This window comes from Leptidea sinapis, chromosome 6 (assembly GCF_905404315.1).
Source record: "Leptidea sinapis chromosome 6, ilLepSina1.1, whole genome shotgun sequence".
Classification (NCBI taxonomy): Eukaryota; Metazoa; Arthropoda; class Insecta; order Lepidoptera; family Pieridae; genus Leptidea; species Leptidea sinapis.
The window spans coordinates 4034955-4059724 of NC_066270.1; the positions used below are offsets into that span (position 1 = coordinate 4034955).

Genomic DNA, 24770 nt, shown 5'->3' on the forward strand with positions numbered 1-24770 from the left:
TACTTTGCGGAAATCCATAATTATTTCAGTGCCAGATTATGGCGAGCCAACACGTCCTGAGGATGCCTCGTGTAGAGGCGAATCACGTATCGAATTGTTTTAAGACAAATATTGGTAGCATTAACACTAATGAGAACTCAAATCATTTGGATAAAGCTTATCCATAACATGTACCTTTATGAAAACATCAAAGTATTTACAATACAGTTTGGCGTGATTGTGTTAGTTTGTAGTTTAACCTAAATTAAATTCAAACTCATGTTATTCCTTATTTACTAAACCCTGTGATATTTTACTAGTGGATGGGCGGATTAAATATAATCCTCTAATAAGAGGGTATTATTTATTTAAAATCAGCGGACAAGGAACTAATATTTTCTGGCAGTGGTTGGAGGTAGAAATAATTAGAAGGACGTGGTAGATTGTCAGAGAGTGAACTCTTGGAATGGTACCTAGAATTTTGAAAACGACGTTAAAGATTAAATAAAAAAATCTTCTTTGATATCGCAAAGGAAGGTTTTAAGGCCCTATATAAACAATCATGCAAAGCTAACCATGCCACCTGAAGATGAAATTTCCAAAAAATTCTTTTTTGGGGGATACATAGTTATGTCATAAGAAAATCTCCTTTCAAAATTTTCAACTTTCTACACTCAGTCGTGTTTTAATTGAAGGAAAGTAAGCAAAGTATTTGCAATACAGTTTTTTACTACTACTCTTTTCCACGTGCATAAATAATTGCGTACAAATTTATATTTCCCACTGGAGTTTGCGTGTTGGGTAACCAGATGTCGGTTCCTTTCGCCGCTCGCACACAGGGGTGCATTGGTGCACGTCGCCTCAAGGGGATCCACAACCCCATTTTATTAAAACTAGCAGCCGTGCAGAATAGCAACCCCGAATCTCGGGCAGGTTTATCCACCGCCAAACCACTTCAAACTATTTTGATTATATAAATATTTAATTAGGAATACTATTCAGAAAAAGAAAGAGATATGGAAAAAGACCGTGACAGAATGGTATCTAAGGGACGGGAAACGAAGGAAAGGAAGACAGATTAGAAGGTGGGAGGATGATTTTAAAAGGAAAGTGAGAGTAGTTAAAGATGATAGGGTAGGTGAACAATTTTAGACTTAATATTCAGATAGGTATCTATCAGATGATTGATATTCAGATAGATACCTATCTGAATATTAACTCTACGCAAAAAAAATCGTCTAAGGTGATCGAATCGAATAAGTTCTTAGAATTCTATCGCAGCGCAATCTTCTGGGTGAATGAAAATGAAATTTTATTGTAGCACTATAACCATACGACTGATGCTAACAAAAAGTAAATTGTATAATTCATTTCACTACCTACTTAAAGCGGCTTATACGTTATCTGATAGATACTAAAGTATAAGTTTTTTTTTTTGAGAAAAGAGATGAGACGACCAAGTAGTTGTCCTGACGTAAATATGCCTTGCCTATTGAAAGTCAGGCATCTTGAAAAACCAAAAACTCATAATTTTGAGACATAAGATGTTAAGCCTTACCAGCCCAGTAATTTCACTATCTACAGCACTCTTCAAACCCAAAACCAATAATGCTTGCACCCTACTGTTTCACGGAAGAAAAAGGCACCGCTTTTGTACTATCGACAAAATTGAACCGTGACCCACCTTAATGTTATTTTCCTACAGTCGTAATAAACGAGTAGGTCGAATTTCGCTTGAACATACATTTGCTAAGTAACTGTTACTATTCTATTAGACACTGACAGTCCACCAATTGTCATATAATCTTTTTCATGCAAATAAAAACTTAACTGTTTTTATGATTTTAAATGAATTATCAGCAAAGTGGTTCATTTACAAATTTTGCAATACCGAGGGATAGGATAGGAGGGTATCCTAGACGTGTTCCTGTGCAAAAAGTCTCCTACTGGAAATGACCGGATGCTTTTACTCCTAAAAGCTCGAACTTATCAAATCTTCAGTATTTCAGACAAAGGCCTTATAAGACTTATCAAATACTAGAAACAAATTATAAATCAGTTTAGTTTATCATTCTGCAATAATCCGATAGCCAGCTATTATTATGAACATGAATTTGTAACATTTGTAACGAAACAACTCGGTGATTAAGATATTGGTAGTTTCCTCATAAATCTATAATACTCACTATCTTACAATCAAGTCCAATCGATAATGAACAAATCAAGTCCATGTTATATTGGCACGATAACATGGACTTGATTTGTTCATTATCGATTATCAGTTGTTCCATAGTTTCGACGTGATTGTGTTAGTTTGTAGTTTAACTTAAATTAAATTCAAACTCATGTTATTCCTTATTTACTAAACCCAGTGATATTTCACTGGTGGATAGGCGAATTATATTTGAGGGTATATTAAAAAAAAATTGTTGGATAGAGGATGCGATAAATATTTAAATGTCATAATAATTTTATCACACATTACTGCCACGATAAAAAAAATCTAGGAATTTCATAATATCAGTTTGTTACGTTTTTAAAGTGACTCACTTCTAGGATTAATACACAAATAAAATTTGAAAAACAAAATTTTATGAACGATGCGGGACTCGAACCCACGACCTCTGGCGTTCCGAGCCAGTGCTCTAACCAACTGAGCTAACCGTTCAAGTGACGTATCGTCATAAAATCTTGTATACTTTGTTCAACTCTCAGGTTGTGGCTTCATCTACAGGATCTAATTTACAGTTGATAAAGTGCTAAACCCCAATATTTGCATATTAGAAATTGACTTGAGATGTCGCTCTTGTAAATCTAAACAATTTGTTATGTTTTTAAAGTGATTACACTCACTTCTAGGATTAATACACAAACGCACGGAACGCCAGAGGTCGTGGGTTCGCGTCCCGCATCGTTCATAAAATTTTGTTTTTCAAATTTCATTTGTGTACTAATGCATTAGTAAAAATTGCATAATATCTGTGTTTGGAAGATACGTCCTAACGTTTGCTGAGAACATTCCATTTTGCGAATCGCGCTGCTGCCTCCGTTTGTTCTACTATTCTATTCTAAGTAATTAAATAATCCTTCCAAGTTTTATAGCATTATTATATCTTTCTTTATTGTTTTTTAACATTTGTATTATTATTTTTTCTTTTCTTCATATAATATTAATTGTTCATCTATTGTATCTATTTTATTCGTAAAAAATTTGGTGGCACTTTTTCCAAATGAAGATTATTATTATTATTATAAATCAGCGGGTAATTAACTAATATTTTCTGGCAGTGGTTGTAGGTAGAAATTTTAAGAAGGACGTGGTGTCAAAGAGTGAACTCTTGGAATGGTAGAAGAACGTTGAAAACGACGTTGAAGATTAAATACATAATAAAAAATATTCTTTGATATCCAAAGGAAGGTTTTAATACATACCTACATATTATAATCACGCCTCTTTCCCGTAGGGGTAGGCAGAGATCACTTCTTTCCACTTGCTACGATCCTTTCATACTTGTTTCGCTTCGTCCACTTTCATTATTCCTTTCATACATGCTCTCCGGTTTAGGGTACTCTTGACCTGGCCTTTTTTTTTCTTGAAACGTCCGCCTAGGTCTTTTATGTCACACGTTCCGCCTAGGTCTGATATTAAAACCTTCAGACCTAGGCGGAAGGTTTTAATGTCCTATATTAAACTTATTTAAGATTTCCAAACAGAGGTCGCCTTAAATTACTTAATAATTTCTGAAAGGAATAAACTGCAATAATTAATTTTCCCTAACACGAAATTATAACCTTTAAAAAAACTATTCTGAATTTGAATGATCAAGATAATGTTATGACTACCTATGTAGTATATATAAAAAACGCTTGTGTGGTAAAGGTTACTATAACATAAATGACTTTCTTACTGATACCACAGATTGGGAATGGAGCGACCGCCCTCAGGCTATTAAATAATAAGTTTAATTGTACAATGTTAATTTGTTACTTTGTAAATGTTACTTTAATTGTAAAACATATTTTTGAAGAAAAAAAAATACCGCTGAGTTTGTTGCGCCCATTCTTCTCAGGCCTGAGGCATTCATTTTGGAATGGGTGGTAGTTTTTTTGACTTTCAATAAGTGATTTCACATCCTATTGTGAATAAAAATATTTGAATTTGAATATGCAGAATATAATTGGAGATTTATCTAGCCGTAATGTGATAGTAGATTAGATAGAAGGGGAGGCTCTATTTGGAAATCCAATAACAAGTAGTAACAGGCTGTTTCCAGCTCAGCTGTCGTGTCTGCGAAGTTTGCTGCCGGCGTCAAACTTTTACCCTCGAAGTGTTGCTTTCAGAAGTCAATGCAGCTCGCTGTAATTTTTTATTCATATTATCCCCATGTGTTGGTTTTATAACTTTATTTAAATTCACGAAACACGATTCAACGTTAATGTTAGGCGTCATTTGGTAAAATTTCAAAAATGAAGGAATTATTTAAAAAATGAAGGAATATTCATTTATTTAAAATGAATACAACAATTTTTGGTGGACTGAGATAATTTTTATTTGATGTGGAGTAATGAAGTCTCAGTGTCGAAATTAAATGTTTAAAATTAAACTTAATCAACTGTTTTTTTTTGGGCTTTTCATATGTTATATGCATGTTATATGTTATAGCTTTCATCAGACTTTAATTTAAACCATAACTGGCTTACGGCTGGTTCTCCAGGCGCAGTGGGCATATAGCGCCCACAAAATTATTGATTGTTTATGGTATAATTTGAATTAAAAATATCATTTAAATGTTATTATAAAAGTAACCACAGTTTTCCCTTTAGTATAGAAATTCTTTCTTTTAATATACTTCAAAAATGTACGTATTTATTGGTTAGTATATACGTAAATCGGGAAAAAATTCCTTTTTAACGAACGAAGTAAAACATATCGGTCAATTGAACCACACATCAATGTAAAATGGATTTTAAAAACTCTTCGTAGTCAAATGTTTGGCCAGCATGCAATAAAAAAATCAACACGTATACATGTAGACGAAGTATTCTTAATTTAACGTGATTTTTGATAAAAGAAAAAGATTTTATAGCTCTAACACATTTCACTTTATTCTTTTAGTTATTTTCTTCGCAAGGTTAATGAAAATCGTGGTATGAATCGCATGTGCATTGACCACAAGACACTCTCGGTTCCCTTATCGTGTTCGCCTGTGTCTCTCGCTCATATTATACACTATTTCATTATATACTAATAAACAATATATTTTTCATATGACATATATCAATAAATTTAAAAGCGACTGCATTAAAGTATTAAGATCTTAGTTATGTAAGTTAAATATAAGAAGTAAATTATTGCATTGTTGTATAGTTATAAATTTTATAAATCTCTTTTTTTAAAGTAGAAATGTATTTAAACAATTTAATATCATCATTTTTGTTGAACTCTTTATTTCTTTAATTTTATTATGTTTAATTGTTCAACTTTGTTATTCTATTCGCACTATTGTAAATGTTGTTTACACCTATAAAGACATGTCATATTGTACTAGCCCTTGTGTACTTGCTAAAATTTTAATTTTATAATGATGTGTTGTTGGTGTAACTATCTAAATAAATAAATAAATAAACAACCACGTTACTATATGCCTGTGCTTGGTCCGTAGCTCTCGTATTAAAAGTAAAGTTGAACGCAATTTAAGATGTAACCGGTATAATCCGGATAAAATTGGTTTACTCCGGACGCTAAATTATAATTGAAACTGGACACTTCATTGTGTATATTAGTTGACCTGCCTCTGTTTTCGAGACTAAGGGTTAACAATTTATCGATATTTTCTACCGTAACTTTCCGTTATTTGATACTTTTCATTAATTAGGATTCGGCCCCTGGGGAAGGTATCAGTGCTGACCTATTGCTGGTTTAAACATTATTTATATATTTGTATTCAATAATTCATGGTTATCATATGGTTATAATAATTAACATCTTATGGTGTGTGAAATTTAATTAAAATTTGCTCATTAAATTAAATTAAATTTACTAAGTCTTTTTTGGTTTGCAAACACTAACATTTAATTTTTTTTTTTATTTTTATAACGGGAGTTAGGGTATCTGAAAAGTGAAAAACCATGACGCATATATAGATGATTTCTATGGTTGGCGATACGATAGGATCTGTATGTATGTTCAATTGGTGTAGGTATGTTATATAGATACTTTTTGATCTGATCTTTATCTATATTGGTAGCATTGTTTGAACACTTAGATTAAGGATTGGTCTGCTGTTGTCGCTGCGCTCCAACTAGATACCGCAGGCGTAGTCGCAAAGTGTGGCAACTAATAGGACGCCCATGTGGGCGTTGTGATTGTCAAGATGCCACACATAAATTTTCCGTAATAAAAAGGCTATTGTTCTTAGGTAGTGGGGATCTGGTTGGAACGCAGCGGAGACCAATTCTGAAAAGTTGTAATTTAAAAACAGAACGACAACCGTATCTGACAGCTAGTTCATAGATATAAAACAGATACATATGTCATGTTTAAGAACTACTTCTAATCAATATTTTTATCATAAATTCTTACATTAAGCATGATTCTCTAAAAAAAATTATTTCGGCAAAATAATGAGCTGTCGAATGACTGTACTTTGAATTATTCGCGAAAACGCTCTTGTGTTTCACGGTGGCCGATTATGACGTCACTTCTCAGGAAATAGTGGTAACACGTAATAAAAAAAAAACTAAAATTCAAGCGACGCGGTGGCGGTTATAAAGGCTTAACGTCATTAATATTTCTACTTTTATTTTATTGAGTATCTTATTAATCTCAATATTATTTCTAGCAAAACTCGGTCATTTTTTTTAAATTCTTATCTATAATTTTAATAATATAATACGTAAGTACCTCTCGCTTCTCTGTGGCATAACCTAATCTTTTTGTACACAGTTTACCCACAAAGATTGTCTATTAGCCAAATATAATGACAAATTAAGAATATATTATTATTGTAAATCAAAAATGCCCCAATTTCCATTACCAAGCCTTTTATTTCCAGTCCAAAGGAAAATCTAATATATTAATCCTAAGTCATTTATAAATATATATACTTTTCAGTTCATTTTCACGCACGCTGATCTCTGTACAAGATTTTTCACTTTGTCAATGTCAACTTGAGGGACAGGTTAAAAAAGGTATTTTAAGAATAATGTAGAATATATTGCATAAGGTTTTTCCATAAAAGATTTTGGCTTTGTTGTTTAGTGTATTCTTTATTTATGATGCTAAGACAAGCTCAATATTCAGTTAAGATTCTCATTCTACTGCTTTTGAATAATAATAATAATATTGATACACTTTTCACACAAATTATCTTGCCTCAAGTTAAGCATATATAGCCTGTGTTATGGGTTACAAGACAATGATATATTTAATACAAAATACTTTCTTAAACATACATAAATACATTGATACATCCATGACTCGGAAACAAACTTGAATGGTGAAATTATTTATTGAAGTAGGCGTTACTTTGCGGAAATCCATAATTATACAAATGATTTGAGTCTCGTGCCAGATTTTGGCGAGACAACACGTCCTGAGGATGCCTTGTGTAGAGGCGAAACACGTGTCGAATTGTTTAAAGACAAATATTGGCGGAATTAACACTAAAGAAAACTCAAATCATTTGTATGGTGAAATAATGACATCGAAGGTTTTTTGGTAGATGTTTTTGAGTTATAATGTATATGTTTTTTATAATAATAATAATATTGACACACTTTTTACACAAATTATCTTGCCCCAAGTTACGCATATATATAGCCTGTGTTATGGGTTACAAGACAATGATATATTTAATACAATATACTTACTTAAACATACATAAATACATATAAACATCCATGACTCGGAAACAAACATCCATATTCATCATATAAATGCTTGCACCTACCGGGATTCGAACCCGGGGCCTCTAGCTTAGTAGGTAGGATCGCTAACCACTCGGCTATACAGGTCGTCGACGTTTTTATTTAATTGTTTGTTCTGAATCGGAAGTTTTTGGAAAATTATAATATATATCCGGACGACCAAACCTTGCTCGGATTTTTAAGAATATACAAAACTTGAATAAAAAAAAACTAATAGGACATCTGGATTCAAACCGGGGTCTTCTGCTTTCCTCATCACCAAATGTCCCATCTGAGCTATTATAGTCTTGTATATAGTGGCGAAATTTACCTTCATATTCTAATGTTATTGTAGCTGTTTATCATTAAAACACGGATAAAACTACATTTTTTAAAATTGAAACCTAGCTAGATCGATTTGGCGCCCCCGAAATCCCCTGCAAGTAAACTAAATTTATGAAAATCGTTGCAGCCGTTTCCGAGTTTCAGATTATATATATACAACAATTGCTCGTTTAAAGATATAAGATAAAATGATCGATAGGTTATCGAAGAAAGGAGCTACTTCTACGTTCACTGGACTTGAACCCTTCTGTGGTGTCGGAGAAATCGTAATCCATAGAGTCATGAAGGATCGAAAATCTGCAAAGCAGCTTATCATTGGCTCTTTTTATCAGGGTATAGACAAGCTAAGCTGCTCTTTGACATTGCTTTGCATAAGCTTAAGCAAGAATTAAGTACGAAACGTCACAGGTTTCCTTTCTAGCTGCAAACTTAAAGGACACCTAGCAAAAATTGGCTTCAGTGAATCCGACCTGTGCAATCTACATTGGCTGGAAGAACCTAAACCATACTGGAGTGTTCATGGATGTGTGTCGGTCCTCCACAGTGCGGTTTTCAAGGAGCTTTCTCCCTCGTACTACAAAGCTGTGGAATGAGCTTCATTGTGCGGTGTTTCCGGGACGATAAGACATGGGTACCTTCCAAAAAAGCGCGTACACCTTCCTTAAAGGCCGGCAACGCTAATGTGATTCCTCTGGTGTTACAAGAGAATGTGGGCGGCGGTGATCACTTAACACCAGGTGACCCGTAAGCTCGTTTGTCCTCCTATTCCATAAAAAAAATCTTAGAGATTGAAGCTATAGGGCATAGATATTGAGTTCATTACTAAGAGATATCTTCACGGCATATGGGCTAATGCGATCAGCCCTCTATAACACAAGCTAACCACAAACACGGTAATATAATCCGCTTTCCTCACTCACTGTATTAGACCACTGTGTCTTGAAACTACTATTATGTTATTAAATATAGTCACCAACGTTTTGAAGTTATACTTCTTTAGGCGCGTTATGTAAAAATGACGAGAGTGAAATTTTGATACGCGCGCATCACTGTAACACAAAAGTAACAGGGTGAAGTTGGTTCCTAAAATTTTCTAACGTTTGCGACATTCGTTTTTTTTGGTTTCTTCGTCCATTATTAGATAGGCAAAAGGTTCAAGCCCGTATAGCCGTATTCGTTACTTAATAATTAATTAATAATTAAAGTAGCAAGTACGCAAAAACGGCAATTTCATCCGGCAATTTCAACCAGCGCTTGGGTTTCCAGTAGTCGTTTTGAGGCACGAAGACAGTATTTTGCACATTCTCCGCGCATCTGTGCCCCCCGGGCCAAGTGTTTCGACACCAAACGACACAATGATGTAAGACTCACTGAGACCAACATATTTGCGACGCTTGTTGTCATCGGCAGTCCAGCACCAACTAACGTAACTTGGACATGAGAAGGAGCCAGAGTGTCGACGCAAGTCGAGATATCATCGTCAGAAGACGTCCACTGCTGGACAAAGGCCTCCCCCAATGATTTCCACGACGATCGATCCTGCGCTACCCTCATCCAACGTATTCCAACGATCTTGACCAGATCATCGGTCCATCTTGTCAGGGGCCTACCAACACTGCGTCTTCCGGTACGTGTTCGCCATTCGAGGTCTTTACTGACCTGTCTGTCCGTCGAACTATGTGCCCTGCCCACTGCCACTTCAGTTACGCAATCATTTGGACTATGTCGGTTATTGGGTTTATATTACACGTATTACGTCTTAAGCAACTAAAATAATTTTTTACGCTGTGTAAAACTCATTACCAGTTCTAATCCACTTGCCAACCAAACGATCAAAATCGGTTGAATAGTTGTTATGACAGCTTCCATATCTGAACACTAAACACAGCTCAGGTAATTGGAGCCTGCAAGGCGCCGCATGTCCGTCGGTCCGTCAGTAATGGCCGGCTAATGAGTCCATACGAATGGTTCCGTACCGTATAATTCGTATTAATTACTACTAATGCGAATTAGTCACACGTGATCGCTTCGTTGTACGCCGCATAAAATACTTATTAGACGTAATTAATTTATGTATCAATTATTATTATTTACAGTGGGAGGCTCCTTTGCACAGGATAGCCGTAAAGCAGTAATTTGTAAATATTACTGTGTTTCAGTCTGAAGTACGCCGTAGCTAGTGAAATTACTGGGCAAATGAGACTAAACATTTAATGTCTCAAGGTGACGAGCGTAGTTGTGGTGCCGCTCAGAATTTTCGGGTTTTTCAATAATCCTGCACGCATTGTAATGGGCAGGGCGTATTGATAACCATCGGTTGAACGTACTGCTCGTCTCGTCCCTTATTATCATAAAAAAACGTGCTTTGGAGAATTTAAAAACTCAAAGTCCTCGAATGGCGACCACGTGCTGCAAGACGCACTGTTGGTACGCGAGAAGAAATATGATTTAATTCTAATGTAAAATAATTGTTTTTTTCTTTCAAGGTAAAATAGGTTAGCAGTGGAAGGCTCCTTTGCACTAGATACTGGCTAGATTATGTGTACCACAACGGCGCCTATTTCTGCCGTGAAGCAGTAATGTGTATGCCTTTTTTGTGTTTCGGTCTGAAGGTCTATCATGGTTTGCACAAAACTTCTGATGGCCATGCATTCAAGTCGTTAATATCATCCAAAATAACACATACTAAACGCTGTAAAATTGTTATTATATACCTCCATCAGTATCAAGTGTCTATAAGGCGATGGCGGCACACCCTTTTAGAATGCAAACACGTATATCCGTCCTTCCATCCATAAAAAAAAAAACATAAAAAATACCGGCATTCCAAACAGAATGAGATAATCAAATAAACACCTCTAATCGAAATTAATAAGCAAACTTAACGGAACGTAAAATGCGAACACGATAAAGTATCGATGCAGTCGCTTTGTCGATATCGAGTTTGTCGATAAGTGGCCCGGCACTAATCAGTCGGACGGGCTATGAAACTGAGTGGCGTCTGCGGTTATCTGTAGTGATGGGCGGAATAATAGGGTGAGGTGTTGCGTTTTGTTGGTAAAAAACTACACCAAAAAATACGACGTGTCCCGTGTTAGAACCTGTGGGTCGAGGCTTTGACATGACAGCTGTGAAGCAGTCAAGTGTTAGTTAGATCCTTGCGCAAGTGCCCTTATAATAAAAAAAAAATACTTTCCATGAATTTCTTATATTAAAGATTGTAGTATTCATTCAGTTATTAAAATGCCTCAGACTTAATGACACGAAACCCCGGTTCGATTCTCGCCCGCCACGAACCAATTTGTGTCGGTTTTCGAATTCATATATTATGTATCTACTGTTATTGTCTATTGAAATGCATAGAAGAAAGTAAGAAGGCATTAGAAGTGACATAGTCGCACTAAAACTGTCGCCTCACAGTTGACTTACGGCCGTTCCTAATAGACTATCAACAGATAGAGATAAATTACTACCTTCTACTGTCAGTAATTAGCTATCAATAATCTGAAGCTATCCCAATATATATATATATACCAAATCAAATCAAATCAAAATCAGTTTATTCAAGTAGGTCACGAAAATGACACTTATGAATGTCAAAAACAATAAAATATTTTTCTTATTGAATCTACCGCTTCTTCGTAAAGGGTTGAGCTAATGAGAAGAAGTAGCAAGAAACTCATTGCCACTCTTTTATATCAAGATTTACAGATCATTTCAATTACAATATAATATGTAAAATGTAAAATGGTGCAACAAACACACTCAAACGTCAAATAGTCAATGTCTTACACGAGTAAGTCAAAAAAAACCGATAAGTCATTCTTATCGCCTTATGTTGCGACGCGTGAATTGCAATTTCCATACAAACTTCTATCGCTGGTAAGCTATACGTTGTCCCATTGACAGACAACGAGTACGGATAAGTGAGTTACCGTTGATAAGTTTATTGGGACAGAAAAATCAACGATAGTTACGATTTTTATCTCAAGTAAGAGATAGACTGAATATTGGGAACGGCCGTTAGTGACCATCAGGGAGGATGTAGTGATATATTAATCTTAACATCATATTTACGTAAAGCAACACGTAAATGTGGTGTATTTCAGTATTTTTAAATGCGGTTACCCTTCCACAACTTACAATTATTACCAATCAAAAATATGTTAAAATTTAATAATAATATGACGATCAATTTTCACTATGTGAACCCCCAATATCCGGAGCGTCGCAATCGTAGGTAAGAATCTAACAGGCGACAGTCTTAAGGCGACACTAAATGCCGGCGACCTTGAGCGATATGAGTTCACGGTTCCGATGTAACAAAGCCAATATTTTCAAAATTCTTGGGTCGAAAATGTAACATTTTAACAGGCGCAAACTGCTTAATTGCTTAGAATCCTCATTATTGATTACTAATCTGAATAAATGTATCTACATAAAGAAGTAAAATCTATAAGAACAACTTTTATGATAGTAGTATACTAAACAAATGCATAATGCCGAGAAAAAACTTGTTTAACTGCAAAAAAAACTGCTAGTTCATAATAGCTCTGGAGTGCTAACTTTAACCAACAATAAGCATTAGCAACCTATAAGTAAGACTTAAGGGTATGTGTAACAGGATAAAGTAGTGTTCATAGCTCCAAATCCAATATTTTCACCACAAAACTTGTCTAAAAACACCTTGCTTGCATGTTTTCTGTTTACCCTTCGCCTTAAGGCGCGGTCTAGGACTAGGATTGTAAACGGTACAACCAACCCTACAATATTTGTGTTGATCATGTGGCTAAGCTGAAAATGGGCATTTATTTTACTGATTTTCTTCTGATTATTCAAAATTCACATATTAAATTAAAAAATTGTTCGTTTTAAGTTTTAGAAAAGTACTAAATCTATTAAATTCTTTAAAAAAAGAATGTTTTTATAGCTAATAATTCGGAGATTTTTGACTCCAAAGTTTATTTTTGGGAAGCAACTTCCAAATGTTTTATTGGATATTTCAAATTATATATAAATATTCTATTCGGTTAATAATTTTCTTTGAGGAAGGTAGGAATATTTTCATTGCGTTTTGTTGAAATCGACTATCTAAGAAACCAATTTTTGTGGATATTGCGGTATGACCGCGCCTTAAGGAGTTATAACATTTCTTACTGTGATTTCTATCAAGAAAAGTAAGTATAAGATATACTAAAAGTCGTACATAATCATTAAGAACCTCGAAAATAATGAACAAAAATGATCGTACTTACTTATGTTACACCGATAAGGAAGCAGGCGTTTCGCTTGATTCTAGGTGATCACTTTATCTCGCGAGTGACAAACGTTCATCAGATATCGTGAAGCTCAGTGTAGGTTCATTTAATGTTCCAAAAAATGTTGGATTTATCTTAAATATTAGATATGCGATTGTTCATCATTTATAGTAAGTTCGTTTGATTTTGACCGTTATTTACTTATCAAATTAATAAGTGAAAAGTATTTTTTATTAAGTTTTAAATGTTAACAAAAAACGAGCGAATTTTAAAAAAGTCTGTCATATAACTAAATGAAAATTCAAGATTGATTTTTTTAAACAGTGCACGCATATTACATACCAATCGAAACTATCAAGTCTAACGGCTGTTTTCAATAACCTATCTATCCTTAGTTCAACTTACTAGACGTATACAAATCTATCCTTTTACGCTTACTTACATTTCAATAAGCTATTGACAGATAGCATTGGACTCGTAACTATCGTTGACTTTTCTGTCCCAATAAACTTATCAACGGTAACTCACCTTATCTGTAGCTATAGCTTACCAACAATAGAAGTTTGTATGGAAAATGCAATTCACGCGTCCCAGTATAAGGCGATAAGAATGACTTATCGGTTACATTGGGACAGCTTCAGATTATTGACAGCTAATTACTGACAGTAGAAGGTAGTGATTTATCTCTATCTGTAGGTAGTATATTGGGAACGGCCGTAATTGTAGATAAGATCTTGCCATTAAACGGGTACAGCAATGTATCCGTATGTTAAACTATGGGTAGATAGGTTATTGAAAACAGCCGTAAGTCAGAACTGCTATCGTTAATTTGACTATATCTATCACATCATAACAATTGTGTTGGCAGGTATAAAATCTCTTAAAATTTCACCACTCTTGAATAAATAAACCTAACATGAAAATAAAAGTTATTTCATTACAAACACGATCACGTAGTGTCTGCGTGAAATCTGTTTCGGTTTCGGTTTATTTTTGACAGAAATTTTTCAGACATTTCCATTCGCAGCATATTTTTAACATATTATTAATTTTGATATAAAATTATTTTCAACTACTTATATATATTATTTCAGACTATATCTGAAGTGACCAAATAATAAATACTCATTTATTTTTTGATTTGTTTTAATTTGTATTCTTTAATATTCTTAGATTAATATAAACTAGTGTTTATTTACTAACACTATGTCCATAAATTGTATGCGCAACTATTTTAAATTGGGTTTCCGTGGGAAACAGCTTGTTTTTTCATTTCATGCTATATTATTATTAGCAATAAAAGCTATAATATTAACTGTTATCGTTATAGGCGTCGAGATATAATCTAGGGTCATTTCTTAAAAAAAATCTTAGCACATCTTCGCATGAAAAGTTGCAGGAATAAATAAGTTTATATAATTAAACATACCTGTTTGATTATTTTAATTGCTATGAATATATTATATTATAGAAATGACTGTACAATATTGTATATTTTTATTGAAAAGAGCGCTAAAAAAGAATGCTGGGAGAGTTTCTTGCGCCGCTTCTTCTCTCTCAGAGCGCCATTTGTTTCCGAAGCGGTAGTAGTATATAGTAGTAATTAGAAATGACATCAAAAAGAATTCTAAAGGCATTAATTTTGAGAAAATAAATGCCTTTTATGCCTTTTTATGGTTATTCACCGATTTCACATTTAATAGGAAACAAAAGAGATAAATATAATTATAAATTACTTTATAATTATATTTATAAATTATATTACTTAAGAACTGACATTAAATCATGAAATATATTATGACGCCTTCAATCAGGCCAAACAGTTTAAAGTGATACTAATCATTGCTTAAAACATTAAACTTATTTTACCCCAGCAAAAACCTACCGATTGTGAAGCAGCTGTAATTCTGTCAAACTCCCGACGTTTTGACAATCCAAATCCTCAAAAACAGCCGAATCCAAATTAATTACAGATCAATCACTTTATACTCAAAAGCATCCAGTAAAATAATTTACATTTTTATCGTCCTTCAACGTAGAGCAACTCCCTTTTATAGACAATTATTGCCGTTTACAATGATCAATACTGTGCGCTCGCACTATAAATCCGTCTGTTTGTCGATGGGTGGTCGAGACATCACGACATCTCTGTCGGAAGTTCAACAATAAAATAATAAAAAAACACGCATGTGATAAAGATTTTGATAAGTGGTCGTGTTTTTTTATTATTGAATGGAATATCGAATCAATTTCTGTCAACTATGTTTAGAAAGACAATGTGTCTTCGCTATCTTAAACGTTTTATAATAACAATTCATTATATTAATCTACGATTAAGAAAGATCAGATTTAACATTTAATTTATAGATCGGATTGATTATTTGGTTTGGTTGGTTTATGGTATTGAAATAAAATCCATTTCTTTTTCAATGAGATATTCGTATTACCCTACGCTGATGATACTCTTATTCTCGAGTTAAGTTCGAGCAAAACCAGAATCGGATATTACCCGGATTGCTAATTGGTTACATATGAATTTATTAACACTAAGCATAATATGATATTAGAATTAATTAATTAATAATCATTCACAAATTAGGATGACATTCTACCTAAGGTTGTTGGGTTCGGGAGAATTTTTTTCTTTTTATGAAAATAAGGGACGAGACGAGCATGACGTTCAGCTGATGGTTATTAATAAGCCCTGCCCATTACAATGCTGTGCCGTTCAGGATTCTTGATTGACACTGATTCTTTTTTTTTTCTGACAAGCTTAGGACATAGGCGGGTCTTCACTACATAATCCTCACCCTCATAACATATCTCTCTCATGAGGCAATTATTTTTTTTCACAAAACAGCAAATTAAAGTTACTATTTATTTCATAAAAAAAAGTAACAGTTCATGAGAGATCGACCCCCAAGGGGTGGTGGTGAGGTGGCTCAATTAGAAATAAATAAAATATAACGGAAATAATAATTAAATATAAAACTTAACGATTCTGTTCAAATTATACTACTACATAAACGGTATTCATTTTCAAAATCAGTCTTAAAAATAACAAAAAAATTAAACAGCTCGTGAGGGATTTGAACCCCCGACCACCTCTATTAGAATTAAATGGGTGACTCTAACCACTGAGCTAACGAACCTGTACATATATTGCTAAATAATCGATACGAAATATTTTAAATTTAAATCTCAACTACAAAAAAAAATAACAGCTCGTGAGGGATTCGAACCCCCGACCACCTCTATTAGAATTAAATGGGTGACTCTAACCGCTGAGCTAACGAGCCTGTACAAGAACTTCTAAATAACTGATATGCATTTTTTTAAATTTAAATCCCAACTACATAAAAAAAATAACAGCTCGTGAGGGATTCGAACCCCCGACCACCTCTATTAGAGTTAAATGGGTGACTCTAACCACTAAGCTAACGAGCCGGTACAAGTACATCTAAATAATCAATATTCATTTATAAAAATTAACTACTAACTACAAAAAATTGACAGCTCGTGAGGGATTCGAACCCCCGACCACCTCTATAAGAATTAAATGGGTGACTCTAACCGCTAAGCTAACGAGCCTGATACACATTAGAATAAAATAATATGTAGTATCATTAACATAAATTTCTCATATTATAAAAAGTAATAATGAGGGTACTTTGAAATAAAACTGCACTACGTCACTAACATTTAGTCATTTTGTTTTGTTTTAATGATATCGCATAACAGTACCTACCTACGTTTGACAACGGATTAGTCGTGTGATTTACTTTGATTTAAATGAAAATCTACTTTCAATTGTACTACTTTGTATGAATTAAATACAAATTTGTCTATTAAACAAATGAAAATATTATATTATATAACACATTCACTTATTTTTATTTGATAATAATGTAAGTATTAGAAACTTGATTGATTAAGGAATAACATAATTTGTATTACTTATAAGTTATTAATTTTCTGTTTATTTCCCTTAAAAATAAAAAGAATATATTGCTTAATGATCTTGACTCAAGTTAAGAATATGATAGTCATTAATCTTAACCAGAAATTAATGATATTATTATAATATCTGATTCCAAAACTGTCCAGTGGGATGTTTCTTTGCAGAGGAAGCCGGTGTAGATTATGGGTACCACAACGGCGCCTATTTCTGTAGTGAGGCAGTGTAAACATTATTGTGTTTAGTCTGAAGGGTACCGTAGCTAGTGAAATTACTGGGCAAATGAGTCTTACTATCTTATGTCTCAAGGTGACAAGTGCAGAGAGTGGCACTGCACTGTAATGGGCAGGGGGTATCAATTACCATCAACTGAATATCTAGCTCGTCTGATCCCTTACTGTCATAAAAAAATAGACTTAGAAGCACTGGTCGATGAATTTTACATACTTACTAAATATTTTTTCTAATTATTGTTTTTGTAATCTCATGTTCCTTATCGTAAAACTATCTTTCCAGAAATAAAAGAAAAGTGACAAATCTACTGCCATCAAAATCCACAGCACCTAGTCAGAGTTCCGGATCACAGAGGAGGGCTCCACCCCCTGCACCACTATACGAAGATCTGCAAGACCTACCAAGGAGACCACCTTTGCCGCAGAGGCCAGATATGGAACCTCAACTAGAGGTAAGTTTGAATTCTTATTCAAGATCTTTCACACACAAACAATATTTAGTACATTCGTTGCTGTCTAATTTATTAGAAGACGAATGTGTCATACCTGCATGATAGTAGATGATAAATATACTCTTTAAATTTATTTTATAATTGATGTTAATTTCAATTTCGTTTGAGATGTATATAGTTTTATTATAAGGCAGTATATTAATAATACCTATTATCAAACAATCATATCAGAATTAAAAAATAAGTAATTCTATCAGTATTATAAGTTTGCATGCCTTATGAGCTAGGATAAGAGGACCTATTAATTATAGGGTCCGTAGGAGGGTCCGTAGCTACTACGTAAGTCGGTACTGGCAAGGAGCCGATCTAATTCCTAGCCAACAACAACAACATATCTATGTTTGAAGCGTTAAAGCAAAAAGCAATCATATATCGTGAACTATAATGTCAAATAATGTCAAGAAAATGATAAGACAATAAACCCACATTAATTCCTTATCCTGCAAATAAAGATGATTTGATTTTATTTGAACGTCAATGCGATGTATTCTCTGTTGATGTTCATCTGCTACTAAATGGATCCAATCACGCCCTTCTGAACAATATGCAATGATTTCATCAATAATGCCATTCCAAAATATTCCTAAATAATATCTCACTTTTTATACCCTTGTAACACTAATACTAATTACTGTTTTACAGATGGTTGAAACGAAACGACCAAACGGTCAGGGTCGCACTGTGTTTGTCTGCGGCGGGAACGGATCATGGCGCGGCAATAACCCATGCGGGAATGCTTGCAATGCTCCCGTCTACGAAGAACTTCCTCACAGATCAGATGACTCAGTCCACAGCGATGACCACTTCGCTGAAGATGAGCTCAGTCTCGTTGGCGACGTTCCTTGTCGGACTTGTTCCAGGCCGCCACAATCTCTTCCACATCGACCTCGGCAGCAACGCTTAGATCGACGACCAAAATCCCTAGACAGGAGACGACATAGAATGCCGCGACATGTCCATCCACCTGATCCTTCCGAATTTCACGAAGGAGTTCTATTGGATGCTTTGTTAAGGCTGTATCCTCAAGTGGGCACGATCGGTGCGAGACCACCGGGGCCAATGCCTATAAATGCAGGTGGAGCTTGGCCTGGTGGGGAGCTTCCTGGAATCGCCTGTTGGAGGGGTCCACGAGCATCTCCCAAGCCTCCCAGTGGAGATTCATCGTTTGGTTCCGACTCAGGTTACAGCAATAATACATGTGGCACTTGTGGCACAAGAGCTTCATCCAGACACAGGTTGTCAGCTGAAATTCAATTATCATAAATTAGTGATATTGGACTTAAGTTTAGGTGAATAGTTGTGAGACATTTACCGTGCTGCCATACTGAGATTATAGTGGTTGAAATATGAAAGCTACAACTCCCAAATAAGATAATAGATTGTAAGGGTAATGATCGTTCTATCCTTTCTTAATTCACGAAAATTACTAAACTCAGGAGCCAAATTTACCAAAATCGAAATACGAAGTTTCGGTTGACGGATCGTACATTTTCCTATAATGAAAATGTTTCGGATCCGAAGGTCGATACTAAGTACGCTATCAGACATTTTGTCTTTCGATTACCTTAATCCCAAATTCACCTGACATTTACTTTCTCGTTGTTTGACATTATTATGATCGTCACTACAACTTTACTTTGGTTGTCTATGGTTCCGAAACGAAATTCGGACCCGAAGTACTTTGGTAATAGGATTAAATTCGAAGTTCGTCGTTATTTCGTTTTGGACCGAAACTTCGGCTTTCGATTTTGGTAATAGACCTCCAGATGCCTGAGGGTTGACATTAATAGTATTTGAACGAACGTGAATATGCTTTTGTATAAAGCGGAATTAGTTAGACTACTTTTTTATTAGTATGATAACGGAAAGGAAAAATAAGACTTAAATTTGAGTTTGATTTTTACTAAAATCGTATTAAGATGTAATTCAAGAATCTACGGGTGATCAGACATGTCAAATTTAGAAACCTTTCATTAATCGCTCTTTCTATCACAATACAACTGCAACAAATTGTTTTAAATATTAAAAGTAAGGATTTTATTGAAACTGTAGTAGTGTAAAGTCTCAATTTGGCAGTACGATAAGCATTTAGTAGTTTTATTTTCTCGTGGCCTATTTCTGGTTAACGGCCTCATGCCTTCTCTAATGGTTATAATGACTAATAGTAAGTAATTTATAAAATGTAAAATACATAACATAATTTATTTGTATTTGACTTCAATCTTTTATGTAAATTGGTTTCAGAATTAGATATTTTTGTACTATATAATGTGACCATGCGTAGATTAGTATTTCGTCCTTGTAAATTATTTCGAACTAGTCCCAAATAATTGAATCTTTGTAAAAATCGGGTGAGTAATTCTGTAGATATTGTAAAAAGTAGATCTAAGATATTGTAGAAATTTGAATTTTGTAATCATATCACGAATGTTTTAATTTTGCGTTACGGTATTTGATTATGTAGAAATTCTCACTGGTGCTAAAAGCATATATACCTATTTCTGCCGTTCCGAAAGTTACTATAGGCCTAAAAGACAATTTTCTATTTATGCATGCACTTTGTAAAATATTAGCTTAATCGTTTTTATTTATGATCTTACGCAAATCTTTACATTTAGCAGTTTCACGGCCGCTACGAATATTATTTACATCTAAAAGATTTACTGTGGATTTACCGGCAAATAATTTTAAGTTGTCTCAACGGTCAAATGACCGATATTATGCTGAATTTAATATCGTTTTATTTAAAACCGTTTTATCTGTCGTTATTATGTTTCCCTTTTTGACTATCAGTTATATTCAGGAGTAATTTTGTATTATAATCAATTATTTTAAAATCTGGTGAAATATTATGGTGGGAGATATAAATGTGTAGATATTTTCAGTGTTTTTGGTACAGTTATTCAAGCGTTTGACTGCAATAATTATGTTACACAAATAAATTTGGAACTAAATTCGTGTTCCGTGCGAGCGCTTTTCCAACTGAACCAACCGTTCAAGTGACGTATCGTTGATAAATCTTATGAGTCTTGTTCAACTCTCAGGTTGTGGCTTCATCTACAATATCTAGTTTACAGTTGATAACACCAATAATTGTATATTAGGAAATTGACTTGAGATGTCGTTCTTTCAAATCTAAACAGTTTTCTATTTTATCAAAGTGATAAGCCATACTTCTGAAATGAAATTTGAAAACAAAATTTATGAACGATGCGGGAATAATTATGTTACAATATTGGGCATATAATTAAAAGAAAAAAAAATTATGTTATTTTATAGTATTATTTGTACGAGTCATTGCTTTATGATTTAAAGAGTATTAACTGTCCTACAAGGCAGAGTAGCAATTTTGTAATTCATCTTTTTTTATAACGTTACTAAAATGGTTGCTTTTAATAAAGTCAGTAAAATAACGAGAGTTAAATCTAAGGTATGGATTGTCATTGATCAATTTCACAGTAATTGTGAAATTTAAGTACCCGTTGAGGATAGTAAAAATAGACAAGACTTCAAAAAACGATGGATTAATATCTAAAGGGCATTCATACTTTCATTTATAACATAATATTGATGAATAAGAAAAAAGACGAACTTAAAAACAAACCTAAACATTTATAAAACACTAGCTGACCCGACAGACGTTGTTCTGTATATAATAAATAAAATAATGTTTTTATATGAATTTGTCAATAATATATCAAAATATGAAAAATTATTTCGTAAAATATGCACCCTGCTGTCGTAATGGAATTGTTTCACAGCAGAACTGTCAAACCGTGCGTCAATAAATTCTCTCATAGAAATTATGTATGGACACATCAAAGGAAAAACAAATTTGTTGTTTTTATTTAATTTAGCAGCATTTTCATATTTATTCACCTTTTACACCTAGACTTCCACATAATTAAAGACTAAAATTATCCAAATCGGTCCAGCCGTTCTCGTGTTTTAGCGAGACTAACGAACAGCAATTCATTTTTATATATGTAGATAAAGCCCAAAGAATACACTTTGCAGCGCATTTCATACATAGTTCACATTTCATACAAAAGATGACGGTTATAGATAAATTGAATAAATAATGCTTTCGTTTCTGATTTAAATTTTTTGAAGGTATGAATTGTCTTATAATGATTTTAATCTTCCATATTTATTCGAATAAAACAAATCTTATAACTATATTTACAATACTAGGCCTACATAAAATTAAAACTATCATTACGAGGAAGCGTACCAAGAATACTGGCAGCATTACCCCGTTGGATGTAATGGATAATGTATTTATATGATTTTAATATATGTAAAAATATTGCGCAGAACATCATATTAAGAATAAAAGATAGAAATCGTGATTTATTTGTAGTAATAATAAAATATTTTATTGCACAGTTTGTACTTACAATAGGCTTGATTTTATTTATATTTAAGATACATTTATTACTGTGAACACATTATTCTTGTTTTTTTGTTAATTATAAATTATGGGATATTTATTTTATTATGTTTCATATTGTATAGATGGAAATTTCACTATTGTAATTAAAATTTCTGGGCGTCAATTGTCCTATTTATGACTATGAGAAGCACAATAAATGAAAATAAATACATTTTTAATGAAACTGATTTTTATTCATAATATTATATTAAGTGATCGTAAGTTATAAAAAAGGTAGGTGTTGATACAAAAAGATGATGTCTTCCAAAAACAGAAAACTGGATTGATAATAAGTTATCATCCCCGCCTAAATCACCTAAAATGATCACCGCAGCCATAATTTTATTAGTGGGTCGCTCCTTTGCACAGGATGCCGGCTAGATTATGGGTACCACAACGGCGCCTATGGCTGCTGTGAAGCAGTAATGTATAATCATTATTGTATTTCGGTCTGAAGGGCGCCGTAGCTAGTGAAATTTGTAACATCATATGTCTCAAGGGGCGTTTGGGTCTTTTAAGAATCCTGAGCGGCACTGAATTGTAATGGCAGGACGTATCAATTACCATCAACTGAACGTCCGACTCCTCTCGGCCTTTATTTTTATAAATAAAGATGTATTTAAAACACTTTTTAGAAGATTAAATGGCGTGTAATTGTAACTTTGTTTTTACATTAGATTTTGCGAAAAGGTTACATTTTTATTATTATTTTAGGTCTAAAAATTACTAATGTAAAAATACAGTTACAATTACACGCGTTTCAATCCTTTAAAAATGTTTTATTTAAAAAAGTTTCACTACATTAGCTACTTAGCTAGTGTAGATACTTAGATTAAGGATTGATCGCTGCGCTCCAACTAGATAGCGTACTATCTTAGAACAAATTTTTTTTTATGATAGCAAATTTATATTGTAGTATTGCTATATTTTGTAAAGATGTTTGTTTGCGTGGCATCTCGACACTCGATGGCATCTTTCAAATTTTGTAACAAACGCTTCCTGTTATTTTACACTAGCTGACCCGGCAAACGTTGTTTTGCCATATAAAGTATAATTCACGCGATAGTTTTATAAGTAATAAAATATTGCCTGTACATCATTTTGTTCTATTGTCAATAGTTTTTGCAGCGCACGCAAAAATAGGTTTTCGATTTTACACCTTGTGTTACAAAATAGCAATTTTATTACGGATCCCTAATATTGAAAAAAAAACATAGCCTATAGCCTTCCTCGATAAATGGACTACCCAACACTGAAACAATCATTCAAATCGGACCAGTAGTACCAGAGATTAGCGCGTTCAAACAAACAAACAAACAAACAAACAAACAAACAAACAAACAAACAAACAAACAAACACTGCAGCTTTATAATGTTAGTATAGATAGAAATTACTCGTAATAAAATACAAAATACTTACTGATGATATGTAAGTGTCTGTCTTTTCTACTGTAGTATATTTTTACAAAGTTTGAGTTTCAATTATTTGCAAATTTTAACAGAACATATAGCACGTCAATGTCAAACATTGTTCGAGACTGGGGACGTAGTATTAGTTGCCGCACCTTGCGACTACGCCTGTGGTATCTGGTTGGAGCGCAGCGAAAATCAATCCTTAATGTAAGTGTACATCTAATTGGACTGATCACCGTCAAAGTTTCCAGTCTTTATCACCACAATTATAATATGATAAATTCAACTGTATTTTGCATCATTGCTTCACAGGTTGTACCTATTGTAAAATTAATAATCCCAATTACTCATTTTGTACCGCAAGCAATTAATCCAATGGCAAATATAACGTGAACGAGTTATTCAATAATCCAAGCTGTTACTAATTATTTAACAACGAGTCTGCTGCTCAAAATATATTATATTATAAAATATTATATAACGAAGCTTTAATGTATTTTCTATACTAATATTATAAAGCTGCAGTGTTTGTTTGTTTGTTTGAACGCGCTAATCTCTGGTACTACTGGTCCGATTTGAATGATTCTTTCAGTGTTGGGTAGTCCATTTATCGAGGAAGGCTATAGGCTATGTTTTTTTTCAAAATTAGGGATCCGTAATAAAATTGCTATTTTGTAACACAAGGTGTAAAATCGAAAACCTATTTTTGCGTGCGCTGCAAAAACTATG

The 24770-nt window shown here is 33.6% G+C and overlaps 1 protein-coding gene and 1 non-coding gene across 7 annotated transcripts in view; one reads left to right on the forward strand and one right to left on the reverse strand.

The window, feature by feature from the left end:
* The window catches only part of LOC126964921 (uncharacterized), a 648802-nt gene that overhangs the window by 259700 nt on the left and 364332 nt on the right, over positions 1-24770 (forward strand). For 5 of the 6 annotated variants that reach the window (XM_050808242.1, XM_050808243.1, XM_050808245.1 and 2 more), the window contains 2 exons: positions 17965-18133; positions 18836-22812. In XM_050808242.1, the coding sequence (XP_050664199.1) occupies positions 17965-18133; positions 18836-19456 (790 nt within the window). In that variant the 3' untranslated portion in view covers positions 19457-22812. Of the gene's footprint in view, positions 1-17964; positions 18134-18835; positions 22813-24770 lie in introns of those variants that run through there. The other variant, XR_007729448.1, reaches the window with a different exon arrangement.
* On the reverse strand, positions 2574-2647 carry Trnas-gga (transfer RNA serine (anticodon GGA)). Its single transcript has one exon. It is a non-coding gene; the product is annotated as a tRNA-Ser (tRNA).